Source organism: Pyxicephalus adspersus, chromosome 9 (genome assembly GCF_032062135.1).
Source record: "Pyxicephalus adspersus chromosome 9, UCB_Pads_2.0, whole genome shotgun sequence".
In the NCBI taxonomy this organism is placed as follows: Eukaryota; Metazoa; Chordata; class Amphibia; order Anura; family Pyxicephalidae; genus Pyxicephalus; species Pyxicephalus adspersus.
Window position 1 is genome coordinate 47,044,484 of NC_092866.1, and position 20,884 is coordinate 47,065,367.

General features: G+C 36.9%; 1 protein-coding gene across 1 annotated transcript in view; it reads left to right on the forward strand.

The window, feature by feature from the left end:
• LUZP2 (leucine zipper protein 2) overlaps nucleotides 1–20,884 on the forward strand; it is a 338,727-nt gene that overhangs the window by 249,613 nt on the left and 68,230 nt on the right. The window contains exons 6-7 of the mRNA XM_072422800.1: nucleotides 3,656–3,718; nucleotides 7,335–7,397. Of these exons, the coding sequence (XP_072278901.1) occupies nucleotides 3,656–3,718; nucleotides 7,335–7,397 (126 nt within the window). The remainder of the gene's footprint in view (nucleotides 1–3,655; nucleotides 3,719–7,334; nucleotides 7,398–20,884) is intronic.

The window sequence follows — 20,884 nt, forward strand, 5'->3', positions numbered from 1 at the left end:
GCAGGATGGAGGCTTGATGGGGAGGAGGGTGCGGTTCCCATGACTTGCAGAGGAAGTCTTTTGCTGTTTTGCAACATCTTATAACTGTTTATTGCCCAAGACAAACTCTACAGTTGTTTCTTTTTGCATATCAAAGCACAGCTTGTTCCAGAAATAATGAATGTCTAGGCTTTTTTTTGCTTGGTGATTAACTCATAGTGAGGAGTTTATACTGACACCACTCTGCCTAATAATATGTTGAGACAAACGTCTGTCCTAATTGCATTTATTAAAATAATGTACCTGTTCCAACTTACATACAAATTCAACTCAAGAACAAACCTACAGTCCCTATCTCATTAGTAACCCGGGGAATACCTGTATATATTGTCTGGCCAAAAAAAGTCTCCAAGACTGTGGGTGTTATGATCTGGGGTTACTTTAGCTTGTCAGGTTCAGGGTCAACAACATTACATGCACAAAAATGAGGTCCGGTAACTACCTGAATATACTGAATGACCAGGTTTTTCACTGATTCACTGATATCATGGGCATATTCCATGTTGACCATGCTAGGATTCATCTGGCTCAAATTATGAAAGTGTGGTTCATGGATCATAAGGCCAGACCTTTACCCTGTTGAGAATCTTTGTGATGTGTTGGAGAAGACTTTATGCAGCAGTCCAGCTCTCTCATCATCAATACAATCTCTTGGCAAAATATTAATGCAACACTGTAAAAAAATAAATGTGACTCCACATAGATTTATTGAAAGGATACCATGGAGAATGCCTGCAGTAATGAAAGCTAAAGACAGTTCAAAAGGATCATTTGGAATGGGACTTTTTAGCTGCTTATGTAATAATATATTTATAAAAGAGAAAAATACTGTTTTTGTTAAAAAAAAGTTATTTCAATACAATTTTATTAAATTTATTACAAAATATTTTTTAAAAGATAAGACAATACAAAAGATTGAAAAAATGTCCATATTTCATTATTGTAGTACATAAACATCATTTGTTAATCATAACAATTTCCATTCTACTGTCTTTGACGCGTTTCACCACAAGGGCTTCATCAGAAGGACACACTGTAGTAGATTTATCCATTTCTTTGTAACTTATTGTTTGTTTGATATCAACTTTAAAACACCTCTATCAAAATAAAAGAATATTAGATAAGAGCAACAGATTATTAATTAAAGCTGATCAAACCTGATTGATATGAAATTCTTTCCAGGTGTTTCCAAAATATTATGGATCAGTAGCTTGATTATATTATTAGATTTGTGTTGCCATTGTACAAGAAGATTCCTCCCCAGCTTCAATGTCTGTGATTCTCTGTGCTAAAGACAGTCCAATGAAATATTGGAGTTTGACTTTTTTTTTGGCCAGACAGTATATATTCCTATGTTCTGGCACAGAGATAATATTCCTGGTGTTAGCTCAAGTGCTCCTTCAACGCAGGCTGGTTCTCTGTTGTTTTACACTTATTACCAGATGCATAGCTTGCATGCCAGCTGTAGATAAGTATCTATATTGTAGATCCTGTTCTGGACTATTCAGTACCTTCTAAGAAAGCTTCTGAAATTGCTCTGTAATTTGATGATAAGCACCCTGTATAACAAACACTTTTCTGCTTCCTTCAATTGTAAAGGTATTTTCCAAATGGAATATTTTGTTGTGCTGAACACTAAATAGTGCCCATTGTAAGTGCAATTTCTTTGAAGTTGGAGTGGTGCAAAATTGTAAGTAATTCACTGACAAAATTGCTAGTGGCCATAGAAATCTGAATCTCCACTTAAATTATTATTTTACTGCCCCATTACTATTCAGTATAACCATGTCCATTTATTTGTTTCTTTGCTCTCCTTTTGAGGTAAGCAATATTATTCCAAGGTCACGTTTACACCATTGCAAGGCAGTAACATGTTACACTTGTTCATGCAATGCAGTAACAATTTATTTTTGAATAGCCTGCCAATGCACCTCCTCAATTATTGGGAGGCACAACTCATTTGGTCTATTGTGGTGTAATTAGGCCCATCACTATATAGAAGAAACTGAATGGAGGTCACTTGACTACTGTATAAAAACTTTTTTAAAAGGAATTAGCATCTTTTATTTTTTAAAGAAACTTTTTTTTTATTATGCAGAGTGCATATGATGTGAAAGTTTGATTTTTAATCCCAAGCATACACATAAGCTTTAAATCCCCGCCAACACAACACCTAAAGTGAGCTTTCAAAATCATAACCCTCCCCAATAATTAACCCCTATGCATTACATTAGCCTAAACTCCAAAAGAAGCTGTTCTGCTAATTAACTGAGTTCTGCTAACTTATCTCATACTGCATGCAGTCATGCACCAAAAAACATACAGTGCTTACATCTTAGCTTCAGAATAATCTGATTCAGGGGTTAGAACAGCCTGCAAAGTGCCCTTATTTTTTACTGAAGTATGAAAGAGCCCTAATATATTTGTAAAAAGGTTCCATCTGTGATCATTTTAATGCAGGTTTATTCAGGTTAGAGTGGGCAAGGATACAAAGCTCTTACCACAGGTTTATATCGTGTAACGTTGGCAACCTTGTTTTACTGTCTCCTGGGACAAACTGCCTAAATGGGATTTAACTTTAGCAGGAATCTGCACAGCGGTCTAGATCTCAAATTGGTCAAAAGTAACTTGAATCACAAGGCTGCCAGCTCACATTCTTTCTTTGCATTGCCAGTGTTTCATCCCCAAGGTTTAATTAATTAAAACAGTCTTTAAAGACAATTGCCTATTTTATAATAGATAATCACTTGTTACTAGTTGTTTTTTTTTGTTTTGTTTTTTATTATTGGAGTGACCTTTCTTTTAATGGGGAATACGCAGAGATTGGAACTCAAATCTCACGACTTGGACTTCTATATGGGGACAAATGGAGATAAATTAGGTGACTTGACTTGGGACTCGACTTGTAAGAATTCTTGGTGACTTGGGACTTGACTTAGGACTTGGTGTCAATGACTTGGGACTCGACTTAGACTTGAAGGGTGACGACTTAGTCCAACCTCTGGGAATATGTCAATGATTTTACTTGGAGAATATCCCATATTCAGGTTTATTCAGGCTGATACAGGTTTATTACATGCATTAAATGGAACTTTAGGTGAACAGAAACACAATATATAAATATATAAATGATATAAATATTGTAATAGTTTTACCAAGCTTGGTAAATGTAGTGAAAAAAAGAAAGTGTGCAAAATAAATGATTTTTGCTTGCACATGAATAGATGTTTGAAGTTTGCAATGCTTTACCCTATCTGCTATACTAATTGAAATGACTCTTTGAAGGTAATAATTCATTTTGCTAAAGGAACATCTTGTATTTCGTAATTTCATCCTAATGATAAGGTCATCCTGTCTCCTGCCGCTTACTTCTTTTAGTACATGTGTTTTCAAACCATGTGCTTGGCTACTTGTATTGCTCACTTTCCTTTTCTGAATGATGCTGTGCAGAGGCTTAAAACTATGTCATATCTGGGTATTTACTTGAATTTCATTTAAAATTATTTTGTATATTTTATAAATGCATAATTGTATTCATTAGTGTTTTTTAACATACAGAAAGCCTAGAAGCTTTACATATCACAAGTGGTGTAACTTTTTCTCTTTTGTCAATCAGAATAAAAGCCTGAAAAACAAACTTCTATCTGGAAACAAGCTTTGTGGTCTCCGTGCTGAAGAAGTGAGTAAGCATTCTTTAAATGGTTAAGTGCTAAATGAAATGTTAATGAAGGAATTTGACCTAGAGATTCTGAATGAAAATATAGATAATGCATAGTTTATCAGACATGACATTCCTCTGTTTGATGTTGAAGTACTGCATTGTAAAAGAACAAGGAGGTAAATGTGCCCCATTTTTTTGACATTGACACAAATCTCTGCTTAAAGGCAAACACTTTTAGAAAGTAAGTACATATCTGCAACGAATGTTCAAGATATTTTTAAATGGGGTAGCATGGTCCAGGACCCCAGCTAAAATAATCACTCTCTTTGCCATATATGGACTTTTATTCTGCTATATTCTGATTCCTCTTTTGGGGAGTTCTTATTATTTTGCTTTATAAATGCAGGTAGGTTTCATTGCACTTTTACTCCTAATTGCTCTCCATTGGTTTTGACCCAGGTAGCTAGGATGCTCACACAATACTTACCACTCTTATGTCCTTCCTTACCTCCACCCTTCCCCATTTTCCCACCAAACGTGGCACTAACAGATTTATTTGGTGGGGAATTGCCATATTGACACTAAACCGCTGGGAAAAGCTCCCAACAACCGTCACTTCTGTTCTTGCACTTCTGTGCCACAGAACTCACAGGCTTGGGAACACGTATACTACTGGCAGCCCCTCCTTAAAAGATGGTCCCAATTAACCAAACCTTTTGAAGATTTCATACCTCTGATGGTTCTTCCTTCAGCTAAACTTGATTAAAGATGTCCTCTCTGGAATCCACCTCCAACCCGTCACCTAGCACATAGGGTGGATGGAAGGGAAGCTTGTGCCTTGACTTTCCTAAAACTTCCCCCTACTTCCTCTTTTCTCCTTTTTTTAACCCCTACTTTCTCCTCCCTATTTTTTAAACTTGCAATTTTTCAACTACCTTCTTCAAATAATCAAAAACTTCCTTTTATTCCAAACTCCCTATGCTTTCCTTAGCTCCCTGGTCATGGCTGCCTTCCACCCACCTCCTTTCACTCGGCCACTCCAGGCTGTTCTTTAGTCTAATTATACCGGCTAAACTAAAAACTTGATATCCTGACATTTAAAGTGATGCTGGGCCTGACTTATTACAATTCTACAACACTTGAAAAGATAGACTTTCATGGGAGAACCTGGATGACCCGACAAACCTAGAATTGATCTGGTCCAAGTTTGAAAACATTTGCAAACTGATAGCAAATGATTTTTATGAACGTCAAGATTTGCTGGATCACCCAGGTTCTCCCACGGTGGTCTATCTGCTCCACTCTTGGAAAGCTTTAATAAACAAGGTAAAGCAGCACAAATGAAGGTGTGTAGAGCAGTGTTCCTGACTATTTTGACATGGCTAACCCCTAAAATAACTTAAGTCCTCTGTAGTGCCCGGGGATCTCTCACTGAGAGGAGGATTATCGCTCCTCTGATAGCGCCACTCCTCTGATTGCAGGTCTCAAAAATTCGGTCTCGCCAGTGGAATTTACAATGGCCGTTCTAGCCTACGTGTTTGGTAAGCGAGAACGGCCCAATTCGCCATAAGACCGAATTTAAAAAATTTGCACCCTGTAAAATTTCATCGCTAAGGCATAGTCAGAACAAAAAGAACTCTGCCCATAAAATAATCTACCCTGTTACACATTGCTGGAGGCTTCTAGCACCTGAACCCTAAGTTCCCCAGGAACGCGGAGGAGAGGTGAACAAAATATAGGTGCAAGTGGGGGACATCTGTGGCTAACATCCCCTAAAATTTCATCATTAGGCCATCGTCATAAAATAAAAAATTCCGTCCATCAAAAAAATCTACCCTGTTACACATTGGTGGAGGCATCTAGAACCTGAACCCCAATTTCTCTGGAACAGGGGTACAAGGGAACAAAATTATTGGAGCAGGTAGAGGACACCTGTGGCTAACACCCTCTAAAGTTTTATCTCTAAGGCATCATCAGATAATACGAACTCCGCTCTACGGTTCAAAGTAGGCCTACACATGCACACTGCACTTCTGTTTGTTGTATTTTGTTGTTGTAACAGCTAAAATTAAAAAAAAGATTAAAACTTTTAAAAGTTTATAAGCTTTGTTATGTTTTGCGGCTCCAGACTATTTTTTTAGTGGAAGAGGGGGAAAACTGGCTTCCTTGATAGTAAATGTTGCTGACCCCTGGTCTATGTTCTCATCCACAGTGGCCAAGAATGTAAAATATCTTCCCCGGTCACTTTCCTGATGATATGTATCTGAGTTTGTAATGCTAACCAATATAAACTACTAATATTATGAAAGGAAAGTAAAATCTATTGTGTAACATTACGAAATGTAGATAATTTGTGCAATTAAAATGCATGACAAATGTAAACTTTTAGAAATTAATAATCTTTTTCTAATCTCTCGATAAAGACAAACTGAGGGGATTTGAAAAATGTTCTTAAGAAAAATCAGCTCGTGAAAGTACATCAGCCTTCAATGAGTGGGAGGTCCTACCCTCATCCCATCCCATACAGTGTCCTAAAAAATCCTCAGCATCTGCTTCTGTGAATGTCAGATGTCTGGTCTCCACTTCAACTCTTGGTTCCATCCATTAGCCATCAGCCTCCAAATCACTACTATGTTATGATATGGGGGCTGGCAGATGGAACTCCAATGGGGTTGAGGTGTCTGACACACTTCAGCATCCTGTGTATGGGAGAATTTTTAGCCACAATTCCTCATTCAATAATCTTTAATAAAAAATAATAATTGTGTGTGATAAAGTATACCAGGCTTTGCAGAAGGATAAGCCCTTCCATAAATAAAGCCTTCAACTTTTTATGTTAGTGTTATCACTTGGTATATGGTATCACTTGGTAAACTGGTATATCAAATCTAACTATGAGTTGCAGGCTCTATATACCTCTATCAAAGCCACAGTGGCTAACAAATCTTGTGCATCTGCTTCTGTATATGCAAGATGTCTAGTCTCCGCTCCACCTTTTGGTTTCACCCATTGCCATCAGCTTTTTACTATTATGTCTTGTAGATATGTAAGGGGGGCAGATGGAACTCCAATGAGGATGACTTATCTGGGACACATTAGTCTTTAGTGTGTTGGAGATTCTTTAGCCCCCATGCCAAATGTTTATTGAATACGGCTATGTGAGAGGTCTAACAGGCTTTGCAAGGAGATAATACTTTACATAAATAAAGCTTTCAACTCATAATTCTTTATTGACTCACAGGATGTTCTTATATCTAAAATCTCCAGCATAAAGAAGAAACCATTGTTATACCAAATCCAACTACTAGATCATAGTTCTGATAAGCCAGTGCATTTCTATTAGCATATAAATTATTGAGAAATCTTTCCATGAAGACAGCACTGAATAGAGAGAATTTGTCACTCTACTGTTAGCTATTCATTCATTCTTGTGTCTATGAATTTCTAATACTCAAATGAAATATTGTCAGAGCAATATTACTTTTCGTTTTTCAAATGAAAGTCATGTTGCTAAGATGATTGTATATGTTGGTTGATGGGAAACTTGACCGCTTGTTACAGTGAATGGTATATCTATATTTATGTTTACAGGAAATCTGATTTATTGATGATGCTATTTTTTTTCATTTTGTAGTCAAAACGTATACAGGCCCAGCTAAAAGAGCTTCGGTATGGGAAGAAGGATTTGGTTTCTAAGGTAAGATTTAATACTGGATATATTGCTGAATAGCAGATTGAGTTGAGGGTACCTGGGAAGAAGAACAGTGGTCTACTTAAAACTTACCTACCACAGTACTTTCCATCTTGCATAGGTGTATAAAGGCCTTTTGTGTACTGAAATTGTTTATTCTGATTTCACTAGACACTGCCAAAATATTCAGTTTTATATTGTGCAATAAAGGCTGCTGCTGATCAGATAGAACATACATTGTTTTCTGGATGGAGGACATCTAGCATTACCTAGCCAAGGGGTAGGGAATCTTTTATGGCCACTAGGCCATTTCCGGGGTGGGCGGGAGTACATTAGGCTGGACTCTGAGTCCCGCCCTAATGGCTCCGCCCATTACCAGGGAACGCCTCTTGAAGTGAAATCCCTCTCCTTCGTATTCATTGTGGAGGGGAGGGATTTACCTTCAGGGAGCTTTCCCTATTTACCGCGGCGGCGGAAGTATCAACACTTGCTGCGGTAAATACGGGAGCAACTGCAAGGGGGTGGCACCGGAGCTCTGGTAGTGCTGGAGCCGCCTAACGCCCCCTGGCAGATCCGGCTGGCATCCTGCGGCTCTGGAGCCATGGGTTACCGGCCCGCAATAGGCCGGATCAGCCAGGGGGTGTTTAGGCCAAAACGAACGACTGGCTAGGCCCTATCTGGCCGAAAGGCCGGAGTTTGCCGACCCCTGACCTAGCCTTCACTTTGTGGCTTTACTGACCCTGGTCCACCTGTTTTATTTATTAGATTTTAATCATGGAGCCTCCTATGGGGGTTTTACGATAGCTTCCTGTTTTTAGTAAGTTTTGTCCCTTCTAGCCCCTTTTTCAAGCCATAATCTGCTGCATTGACATCACTAGATCACAAAAGGTAATGAAAACAGGTTTTATTTATATTGAATGTTGATGAAAGAGCAATGGAAGAACCAGGAATAGTACAATGTAAGCAGAATGTCAGCTTCGAGGCTATCACAAGAAGTAAAGTTGGAATAAAGAGTCTGGAGTATATATATATCTGAATTTGGAAAGATGGTCCTACTTTTTCCTTTCACGAAAAAAACAATTACAACTATTAAAGCAGAACTAAAGTCAAGATTTCCACTGTGTACCTATAGATTTTCCACACCATTATTACTTTTAAAAACAGAGTTTAGTTAGTTTTCATTTCTCATCTCTGCCATATAGAGAGGAAAAGATAAGCTTCCAATTGCAGTGCAGACAAACCAGGACGACTGGCAGTGAGGAATGCAATAACAAAATGCTTTATTTCTTACATGTACAGCTCTGCCTACAGGATATAATGTAACCATGCAATATGGTAGCTTCCAGCACTATTATACTGTAAAATTGGAAAGGTGATTGCGTTGTTTAACATGGATGACATAAATGTGTGACACATACATGCAGGATAACAGTCAAGTTTTTATTATAGGTTATGCCAGACTGAACTATCACTTTACAAATACATGTTTTGTTGTGTAGATGTGTATTTTTCTATTTGCCTGAAGTTCAACTTTACATTTCGATAGCAAATAAGAAATATAAACTGGAGGAAAGACATGTTAAACAAGGCTCAGAAAGGCTTAGGAAACATATGTTGTGTAAACAGTTATAGCAAGTGTGAATCATTCAAGTGATTAGAGAAAAGAATAGCTGCAGGACTTAAATAAGTCAAAGGTTGGGTAGTGATAAACAATGAAGTTTCCTTTGGACGGGGTTGTAGTCAGCACACTGAGAGCTACTCTAGGGATCAATATGTTGTTTCGAAATGTGAAAGGCAAAGAAAAAGAAAGAAAAGGGAAAATTGTGGAAGGAGAAGGGGGAAGAATTACGGGCTGAGTTCCAGTAATCTACAGTATAAATAACTTTAAACGTAGAGTAAAATATAAGAAGCTGTAAATAAATGGTATTATGAGCTTCTAGTATTTAAATAAACATTAAGTCATTCATGTACATTTTGATTGTAGAAATTTAGTAAAAATAGCTTATGGGCTGTTTCATTGATTCTTTTATATTTTATTGCATCATTTTCAGAATATTTTAGAGTATTGTGGCAGAACTATACTAAAATGGCAAAAAATGAGAACAGGTCTGTTAATGATTGCAAAAAGACAGGTGAAATCTCTTTTGCAATAAAACTTAAAACAGACTTAACTGTCTGCTTCCAGTCTTGTCTACAATGTGCACTGCTCAGTGTTTAACCCCAGCATAGTTGGTTGCTGGAACTCTAATGTGCATGCACAAAATATGCATCATTCCAGTTTAACTAGTTATGAAAATGGCTGTAGACAAACTTGGAAGAAAATTGGATGAAGATATCAGTGTTGGTGATGAAGTGAGAAGAGGTAAGTTAAGTCCTCCTTTAAAATTCTTAAAATTGTTTTAATGGATAACCATACACAGGTCTTATTAGTGGTTGGTGGCCAAAGTTATAATTATCATTGTTAGCTTGCAAAAATGGAATTCAATACCATGCGTATTTTGCTTCAGAATTTGTTATGGTGTAATTGCATTCTTACATTTAAATATTAGATGGGCATTAAACTTCAGAAAACAACTTGTATTTTCATTGTGTTTTAGACACACAGATTGTATTTTTATATATATATATATATATATATATATATATATATATATACATATATTTTAATTTACATGTTATCTGTACTGCAGTTATTTGTTCCGGAGTTTCTTCTAAGTACATCTATTTTTTAAATGTTTCACATTAAATGTGTAAAAATCAACTTTTACTCACAACTCATGCATTTTTAATCCCAATGTATAATTAAATAAAAAAGTGCCAGTTTTGGGTGAAAAAATGCATAAAAAGAACCCATAGTATTCTATTCTAAACTCTTTAGGCACTAGTGCCAATAATCAGGTCAGTAAAGTTCTCCAAACAATCAAACACAAGCTTTGTCTAATAAAATTCCATGAGGACATTTTTAGTTTCACATTAACGTTGTGTTATTTGCTCCCGGAGGCCCTTCCAGCCTTGGGTAAATCATTTGATTCTACACCTATTAGCACCCTTATTGTTATTTTGTCTGTTAGTTGCACAGGCACTCAATCCCCCAAACCTTCTTTTTCGATAAAATGTCAACATATATTTTACTGTTGTTAAGTGATTATTATTTGTTTGTTCTGTTTCATTTTTCAAAATGTGTTCTAACACAAAAGTAATGTGTTTCACTGCACATTTAGATTTTGGACTGCAGTATAAAGAATCTCTGGCAATTTTTAGTTTGCGGATACAAAGGTCACACAATTTAGGTGTCAGACACTCAATCTCCCATTCAGTTTGTCAAGTAAAATGAAAAAGATTGGTATAGGTGGCTATTATCATTTCTGGGTTGATGGTTTTAGAAAAGAATTGTGGAAATGTATCTGGCACAGAGATATTACTTTGTTATCTGCAGTAGATCCAGATGTCATGCTATATGTGTGAATGAGGGCAGTGGCAACAAGTGCTGCAGTTCAAAAACTTGCACAAAAAAGTAGACCCAGTCAAGTGATAACACTGACATAAATATGTAAAATAATATTTAATCCCTAACATAATTAATTGATCCTTTTTGGTCTGGTAAATCTTGGACCCAATTAATGATAGCTCCCCTCAAAAAAAAAAATAGGGAATCCTATGGCTGAAACTTAAAGCCCTCTATGTTATAGAAAAAAAGAGAAGGGCAAGATCCTGTAGTCCTGTCTTGTTTCTGCTGTCCAGATACAGTAGGGAGAATTATCCCCCTAGGACTGAAAGTGTGCTACTAACAGATGACAATAAATGCAGCCCCCACATCTAACAAATTCTAAGTCACAAAAAGTTTTTTTTTTTGTTGTTTTTTTTTTGTTTTGTTTTTTTGCAGAGGGAGGTCAGATATGATGTGATCATTTTATCTCCTGCGCATTCTGCTAGAAATAATTCACTTAGTTTAGTGAATGAGGTGAAGGTTTGCTGACTTCTGCCATCCCAGTGCATACAAGTAAAAATAAAAATTCACTTTGCTATGTAAGCAGCCTAAACTCCCTTAGCAAATCAACCCCAATTTATCAACACTCAATGTCTTTCCTACCCCTAACCACATAGCTATTTTTTTTTGAGTAGGAATAAAACATTTTTAGGTCAAATCAAGTGTACTTCAATGGTGAGTATTAATATACAGGTTGGTGCATTGGTTTTTCTGTTAATAGTTTATTGGATAAAGGTTCTTTAAAGTTAGACAACCATTCTTTTAAGTTCAACTCAAACCATATTGAAGTCTATGTGAGACAAATTTTTTACTTAAACAATTAAATTGTTATTTCCTCTTCTTATTGGATCTTGTTCCTTAGGGTATTTTCTCATTCTCAGTGAATGTTCTTAGGGTATTCAATCCTAGAGAAAATAGCTTAAGAAAATTCACTCAGAAGAGAAAATAGCTTTAAACACAATTATTCCTGGTGGAAGATTACCCTTTTATAGACTTTTGGAGTTTGGCTGGAACATCAGGTTTGTTTATCTTCAAAGAATGCTCACCCAACTTTGTAGGACATTCACCAAACACTTTACAAACTGAACTCAGACACATTTGTCAATCGTCTAGTATCTGCATATTTAAAAAAATTGATGTTGCTAGTTTCAGCCTAAATGATTGTTCATCTCCCAGCAAAAGAATATTCATGACTGTGAATGTGACTGTGACAGGCTGACCTCTAACCAACCAACCATCCCACCTTCATATTTTCAACCGCCTCCCAACCAATAAACACACCATAATTTTGGTTAAATGACCTGAAGGAGTTTTATTACAACAATCTTATCATAATTCTGTCTTCATAAATACTATAACAAAGTGTTAACAAAATACCACTAATATAAACACAACTTAACAATAAATAACAATAATTTACCCTTAACCTCACAAGCCCCAACACAGACTGTCAACTTATCCGTACAGGTTGCTGGGTCTCGAAGGCACCCCAATTACACATGTAGTCTGCTTCCACCTGATATGAATTGCCCCCAACCGCCAATTCTCTCAGCTTGGGAACAATATAACCCCTCCTTTAACACAGACAATTATCATATTTTATCTAAACCCATGGAGACTCCATACCAAAGATGGGTCCTCAACTCCACTGTAATTATGAACACTATGAGGGTTGGTAGGAGCTTTTCAAATCCATGTACAATTTAACACAATTTAACTTTCATTAAAAAAATTAATTTCAAAAGTTTTCAAACTTTTAAAATGTTTGATCAGACCTCAAACGACTAAACTTTCCTTTTCAAATGTCATTTAGCTCCATTGTCTAGATTGCTGATCCACTTAATGACCATAGTCACCCCAATAGGTCAACCCTGTACTTTCTCCCCTAGGTTGCTGTAGGCACCACAATGCACACTTATAAAAGTTATTCAAAGGTTATGTAAATGCACTAACAAAATTACAAAATATTGCAACTTCTTTGCTCTGAAAGTACAAACATTCTTATGTCTTCTAAGTTGTCTTCTGTAAACTTCTTAACCTATGTATCGCCCAATCGGAGGAACCTGGGTGGCAATCATGGCTCCATTCATAGATGGACAAAGTAGTTAGCATACCCATCCAAAAACAGAAAATGAGTAAAAAAACAGTAAAAAAGCCTAAACAAGAAAACTAATGTAGCTTCCACATCTAAGGAATAGTATTCATTAGTATTCATGTCATTATTGACAGCAAAAAACAAGTTTAAATTTTAAATAAATCTATTATCCTACTATACATTATTAGCTTACAACTTTTCTTCTTAGTATGGACAATGTTTATGCATCCAACTGTTTTACCTTGAGCTACGCTAAGGTGACCCAATTCAACTTATAAATGTACGACCTGCAAAGTGGAAATTACTCATTTACAACCACTGTCAGAGTCACTTTGTCATTGCTTTGCCTCATACATACAAATTATTAAATATTCTAGAGTAATTGATTCTTCACTTAATCACCGTAGCTGTTATTCCTCACTCCCGCAATGACAAAACATTTTGGGAGATCCTATTAATGCTCTGTTGATATGGCTCATTAAATTGAATCCTCTATTGGTTGCTATATAACTATTCCCTCACGTAATGCTTTTCACAAGTTTACAACTCTGTGTGTGTTCATTCCTCATCACTAGGCATCTAATGAAGAGACATATGGTATTAAAAGCTTAGTTTAACAGCCTCAAAGTTCAGTTTATGATAGAGAAAAAAGATTTGTTCATTGTAATCCTTATTATGCTGAAACTTCCAGTCCATTATTAGGTTGGAGTTGGAATGTTCCTTCTGTGTTGTAGGACACAAGGAAAGGTCATTATGCAATGGTCTTTGGGAACTAGGGATGAGCGAGTTTTTAAAACTCGATCTCGCTGCGAATTTGGCCTTTCTCACTTACCGAAATTGTAAGCGAGAATGGCCGGTGTAAATTCGCTGATCGATCATTGATCAGCTTAGTGTGCGATCACCGACACTAGAGGTTTAATAGGTTACAAGCTTCCCCATTCTAAACCTCTTGTTCTCTCTGATTGGCTGAGCTTTCCTCAGCCAATCAGGAAGCACTAGAGGTTTTGAATGGGGATACCTGTCCCCATTTGACCTCCAGTGCCGGGGATCGCAAACAGGATTCCCAGAGCTGCAAAAATGATTGCAGCTCTGAGAATCCACTGCAATCCCGGGGCACTTGAGGTTAACCTCTAGTGCCCAGGGATCTTCTCAATGAATGCAGCCGTGGCTCCAGATAACAACCATACCACAATTGTACAGAAACATTTAGTGGAGTACTGCCTTTTCTCCATCGGATAGGTTTGTGGGTTAGTGGGATTGGTGGTGGGTGTGAATCTTGAATGGCAGGCTGCTGTGATTTTTATAATAGGTCTTTTGTGTTTTCTCTGTCCTTCATACTCCTCATTTCCTTGCTGTCCCTATTTCTCTCTCTTGCTCGCTCATTTCTCTCTCTTCCTCTCTCTCTCGCTATTTCTCTTCCTTTCTCTCTCCCTCCCTCTCTCCCCACTCTTCTCTTTGTTTTCCTCCATCTCCATACCCTTTTTTCCATATCCATAACCCCAACCCTTTTGTCCCCCTCCCCATCTTATCTCCCTCTCACTTCCTTTCCCTTCTACAAACTTACCTGCTTGTTCCCTATCTTTATGATGAATATTTTATATATAAGATTCTATGATCTTCACAAGTGCAGCTCAGCGTACCATCCTAGAATAGCTAGCTGCCTGGAATGAACTTGCATGTGCGGGGGCTATGTCATTTCTGCCCAGCAAATCAAGACATATGAAACCTAAAAAGGCTGGGTGAAGATATCAGCACTTGCAACAGAGTGAGGAAAGTTGAGTGAACTTATTTGGATCTATTTGGATCTATTTGCAAGTCTTGTTGTTTTATTACAGAAGAAACATAGCTTGTCCCTTGTTCAACAACGAACCTGCCGGCTTGCAATTCTTTATGTTTGAAGGTGACTAGTATTGGGGAAGGCAGCACAAGCAAGCTGGCCTAGGGGAGAAAAAAAATAAATCCAGCTCTGATAACAGAAGCTCCTGAAGTTGCAAATATATAGAGCTTTGAGATTCGCAGAAGAACACATGCAGCCTACGCATTCTATTTGTAACACTTACCCCGCAAGAATATTATTGAAAATTGAACCTGTGCCCAGACTCTGCACACAAAAGTATTTACATATTCTGACCAGACAGTAAAATATTTTTGAGGCATAAACTGTGCTTACATATACATACAGTTATGTGTTTACCCCACATACTGCAGGAAAATCTGTACCATACCATCATTGTTATTTACAACTGGATTGGCCAAATCTCTGTATTCAAACATCTTAGGTCATAAAATTAAGTTGTCGAACGTAAAAAAAAAGAAGGCAGCCATATATAACATTTTGTTGGGAATTAGATATGTTTTAAAAGCTGTTTGTTTGCATAATATTTTTTTTAAATTTAAATGTCATTCCCTTTTGATTTTTACTTTTATTTGCCTGGAACTAAAGCAATATAAACATATTCTAATATGGAATGTTGTATGTTATTTAAGAGGTGCCAGTTCAGCAACAACGATATTAGGTACACCTGTGTCCCCATAAACATAATGATGGAGGTATTTACCTGATATTGGAGGAGTCAGGTTTAGGGCCTACTATATTTCTGCGTACCTATTCCCTATTTGCCTGTTACTATGGCGACACCAGGGGAATAAATGAGAGATACAATTACATGTGATAGGCTCAGCTGTCATTGAAAACCTCAGAACATCAAACATGGAAAATATGTTTGATGTGAAATATTAATTGCCTGGGCTCCTATGTACAACTTGATGAAGTTTAATTGGAACCAATTGGATCTGGTCACAAAGGGTCATGCTTGAAGTCACCCCTCTGAAGTTTCATAAAAGTTGTAATATTTTTAGAAGATATTATATATATATATATATATATATATATATATATATATATATATATATATATATAATATTTTTTTGAAAAAAAAATTAACAAAATTCTATATCTGCCTTTCTCAACCATTTTAACATTGGGGAACCTTTGAAATAACTTTCAGGGTGTAGGGAACCAAAGCTTTTAAATGGGTAGACTTAAATAAAGACGTGAAGGCTATACAACATTACAGGTTGTTATCTCAAAAGCACAAGAGATACATCAGAAAAGGTATATGGTTGCCTCATCCATCTGTGTTTGTGATATCAGCTCCTTTTATGTGTGTCTATGGTATAATCTTCCTACAAGGTCTAAAAATTGAAATCAATTCAGTATACACAGAGTTGCAAATATGGCTATACCTTGTTTCTTTCCATCTATCTTGCCTTGGGCTGTCTTGGGACTCAGTTTGCATATTTCACACAGACCAGTAATGTGTAGCCACAAGCTTTCTTATTACAAAGATATGGCCTCCAGACTCCCTTTAGGGAGCCAAATATTCACTAAAGAATTTATACGGGCCGAGTAATTAGATCACATCCTCTGCTGAATATTTTATTGCCCTGTGATTTTCCGGAACACTTTTATCTATCCATCATAAATACATAAATAAAAAAAATCCCTCTGTGTCTTAGATGTCTCTATCTTAGGAGAATGGAATAGCTTGCTTTTGGTTATACTGGATTTATGAACAGGCTTGGAGCTATTAAGAACTTTCAACTCAATGGCATGCAACTAAATGCATTGCAATGCAGAAAACTCATTTATTTAAACCGCACAGCAAAGCAAATGTTCACATTGAAGTGACACTAAACCTTAAAACAAAAAATTCTGTGAATAGACAGCTCTTTGCTGCAAAAGGAGCATGCTAACTTGCCTGTTTAAAATCTTCTGTTGGATGTACACTGAGCTTTGCACACACAGCTCTGTGTACGATCCCAGCAAACCCAGGTGCTGGAAACTAACTCCCATGTACTTGAACTGGAGGTACATCATTTCTGTCTGACAAGTTTAGTTGTTCAAAGATCTAGAAGAGAATCGAAAAGATAGAATCTAGAAGACAGAATGCTGGATCACCCAGGTTCTCCCATGAGCCTGTAAAAAGCCAGCCCAATGAGTCATAGCTTCCACAGTGCTATGGATGCCACATATAAATGTGCTGATTGGGCCTGCACTTTCTTGTGAGTTTTTTACCTTTGGCTTCCTCCATAGCTTACAGGAGGGAGGAGGGAGGTGTTGGTATTTTAAATGTATTTTTGTAATGTTTTCTTTCACACAAAGTTTTTGTTATATTCTTGTAATGTACCTCACTAAAATTGTGACTACTCCAGGAAAAATTCTCTAAAACAGTCCCCTTTTTCCTTCTGAGACTGTCTTTTTTATTATCTGTGATTGCCCAGCTACTTTGTCCCTTCCTTCATTTTTCTATATAACATGGTATGTAGCAGTTTTTAGAGAAGTGAAAAGTTCTATAAAGTTGCACTTTCTTGAGCCTCCATGTAGGAGCCCTTACTAGCCTTTCTCAACCTTTTTACCCCAGAGGAACCCCCTAAAATAATTTTGTGGTCTCTGGGAACTCCCTAAATTAATTCACAGGTGCCCTTTAGCTTCAGCTAAACTGATCATTGGTGTCAAGGTACTGGCTTTTTGGGCATCAATAAATGGAGGCCAGTCAGCATTGGCAAAGGAACCCCTACAAACTTTTTGGGGAACCCTGGTTGAGAATAGTTTTTTATAGATTCTAACTAACATTTTAAAAATTTTACAGAAAGTGTTTGATGTTGTCTGTGTTTCTGGACAATTTTTTTCCTGCCTAAAACATACTAAATTGAGAGATTTTCCTTCATCAACTATTCTTTATGACACGTATTAAATAAACAGAATGTAAATAGTAATCCCACTAATGGACATGAATAGTAATGAAAAACTAAAGGAGATTCTCTTCTTTTTTTTAACCTTGTTTGAAATAGGAGATGAAATGGGTTGAAGTTATTATTTAAACTGTTTATTTTGTGCCAAACTTAGACCCAATTAGGTGTGCCTAATTTCACGCTCTTTTGCAGAAAGCCTCCTTCATAGCCACCAAAAGAGCTCCATCCTAGCTGCCATGATGTGCATTCTCTGTGCATATGAGGCCAGCAAAAAATGTTAAAAATGCTGATGCCTCCAGTGTGCTGCTTCTCCTCCCTTCCTCCTTTCTTCCAGTGGCACCAATTGTAAAAACCCATCCACCCCTTTGAGAGATAACTTCTTTTCACCCTCCTTTCTTTCTTTCTCTTGTGTTCTTCCTTTTCTTTCCCTACTATAACATGTATCCTTGGATGCCTATGTACTGAATTGAGGAAGGTGTAGTCCCAAAAGATGCTGGACAGTGCCATGCATGAAATCCATGAAGCTGTGGAACTGAGGGTGTTGCAAAGAAATGGATGATAAAACAGCCCCCTTTAAAAAAAAAAAAAGTACAATCTCAGAGAGAAAAACTTGACTGTAAAATAAATAGCACGGTCTATGCGCCATTTGTTAGCCATTCTGTCAGCTGATAGGAAAGTTAATGCTTTGGTGAAAGTAAGAAATAAATAGTCTTCTATATGAAATGTCAGACCAGCGGCTGCTCTAAATTTAAGGATCCTGATATAATGCAAGGGCAAATGTAATAGCATAAAACATATTAATGGTGTGGCTGTTGACTGTAAAGTTAGGAGGCGGTTGATGTCATTGCATATATTTCATTATACAATATTCTGTAATTAAATGCTACTAGCACCTAAAATAATGTTGAACTCTAGGCGAACAGCTATATACACAGATGAAATAAATAAAAGAGTTTGTATTTTTGTGTGAATGCAGCCCCAAGATTTTTCATAGTTTTTCATATAGTTTAGCAGAAGACCTGATTATTCAGTAACAAATTTCAGAAGATCTCTCCTCCAGCCTATGAGGGTCAGCAAAAAAGCACTGCATTTATCTTCCTTTTACAGAACTCTCATTTACTATCAGCATGCTTATTTGTTTAGCTTGTGTTTTTTCTTCCTGTTGCACTGAGATCCAAAAGGCTTTTACATCTGTATTTAATATTTTTTCCATTAGTACCCATGCTAAGTTTCACAAATACCTGTTAACCTTGCTATTGAAATCTAGTTTCCTGTAATTGTGTGGTAGCAATGTTGCATTACCCATGAAATAAAAGTAACATTGTAGTGCAAGCAGGCACATCCTACATGACTGTGTAGGATGTGCCTGCTTGCATTGCAGTGAGATATGGAAAAAATAACCCTATTCACAATGTTCACATTTTGATGCTTTGGATCCTAAAATAAAGACACTTGGACTCATCATGCCATGCAAGGACATTCATTTTTTTTCTGTTTCAGCCACTGTGTTGTCATTTTTGCTGTGTGTGTGATGTCATTGTCATGTTGGAAGTTGACGCTTCCTCCCATTGTCAGTTTTCTAGAAGAGGGCAGCATGTTTTCCCCACTTATTTTGCCCTAGTTTTTATTTTGTCCTTACAAATGCCCCAGTCTGTGCTGCAAAGAAACACTGCTACATTCCACCATTCCGCTTCTATACTTTACTGTAGGTATGGTGTTCTTGTTTTGAGTCATATTGTATTTTCAACAGATGTATTGTGGTGTTTTGGTGTCCAAATGGTTTGATTTTGGTCACATATGGACATCTTTTTCCAATGAGTCTGAGAATTTTCAAGATGCATTTTGGCAACATTTAAAATGTCTTTTCTTGACCCTACTATACATAATATACACAATCTTGTCTTTACATGCACACAATGATCAGTCTTTTGCCATACATTCTTGTAACTGCTTCAAAGTTACCACCGGTCCCTTGGTAGCTTATCTGACCAGTTTCCTCCTTCCCTTTGGTCTTCCGTCCAGTTTGGAGGTATGGCCTGATCCGAGGAAGGTCCTTGTACGACCAAACACTTTCCACTTCATAAACATAGACTTTACTGTCACTGTTGTACTAATAAAGTCTTCACATTTATTTTATCCATCTTATCAATTTTTAAAACACCATCTGCTGACCAGTTCATCTTCTGACTATACACAGCTTAATCCCTGAGATCTTTTGGCCATTATCTTGCCACCCAAAGTTGATAGTTTTGTTTTGGTTGGCCTACCAATCATTAGAATACTTCAGAAAAATCTGCTTTTATTCTGAACTAATCAAAATTGTTATCATTGATCACAGAACACATAAACATTGTAGTTTGGTATGCACTGGAGAAGGCCGGTAAATCTATTTTTTATCTTTATCCATCTTAGTGATTCAAATTTTTTTCATCTGCTGTCGTTATACTTTTCATTTGGATGTTATAAGTTGCATTGAGTAAATACAGCTAGATAAAATATTTTTTTGTTTGTTCATTTTAGGCTGCAAAGCAACACAATGTGAATATGTTGAAGGGGTGATTCTTTTCTTTACCCACTGTAACTGATTTTGCTATATCAATCCCATTTTCTATATTTTCGGCAATGACGTTCAATTTAAGCTTAAAATACCAGTCACATAGCTGAAAATAACAATCGTTATGGCAAGCAAGACATAATTTATAGCTTAGTGAATTGAGCCTTTAGTCCTAAATGATAATTAGTTCCACTTTAGCATCATTTGTCAACCAGCAGCTAGTCACAAATCACCTTATTATATTGCGTCAGTGCTTTCTAAAAGGGTTAAAGTGACATTGCTGTGTATGCTGAAACTTTAAATAAAGCCACCTCTGAAAAAAAAAAACTTGGATGCTTACACACCTCTCACCTAGAACTCCCCATTGATTTCCACTGCAGTTGTGAGAAATTCCCGAAAGCCTACAGTTTGGGAAGAGTTGAGTTCTTATTTCTCCACTGTGCTCTGCGGTTGTGTCCACAGGAAATAGTTGCGATTGAGGGATTAATGGGACAAACCAGAAAACACAATGAGGGACCAGGCATTTTAGGTTTTGTAGTTCCTTCAGAGACTGCATTAACCCCCTAACCGCTAAGCCCGTAATTTCTCGCACTAAATATTTT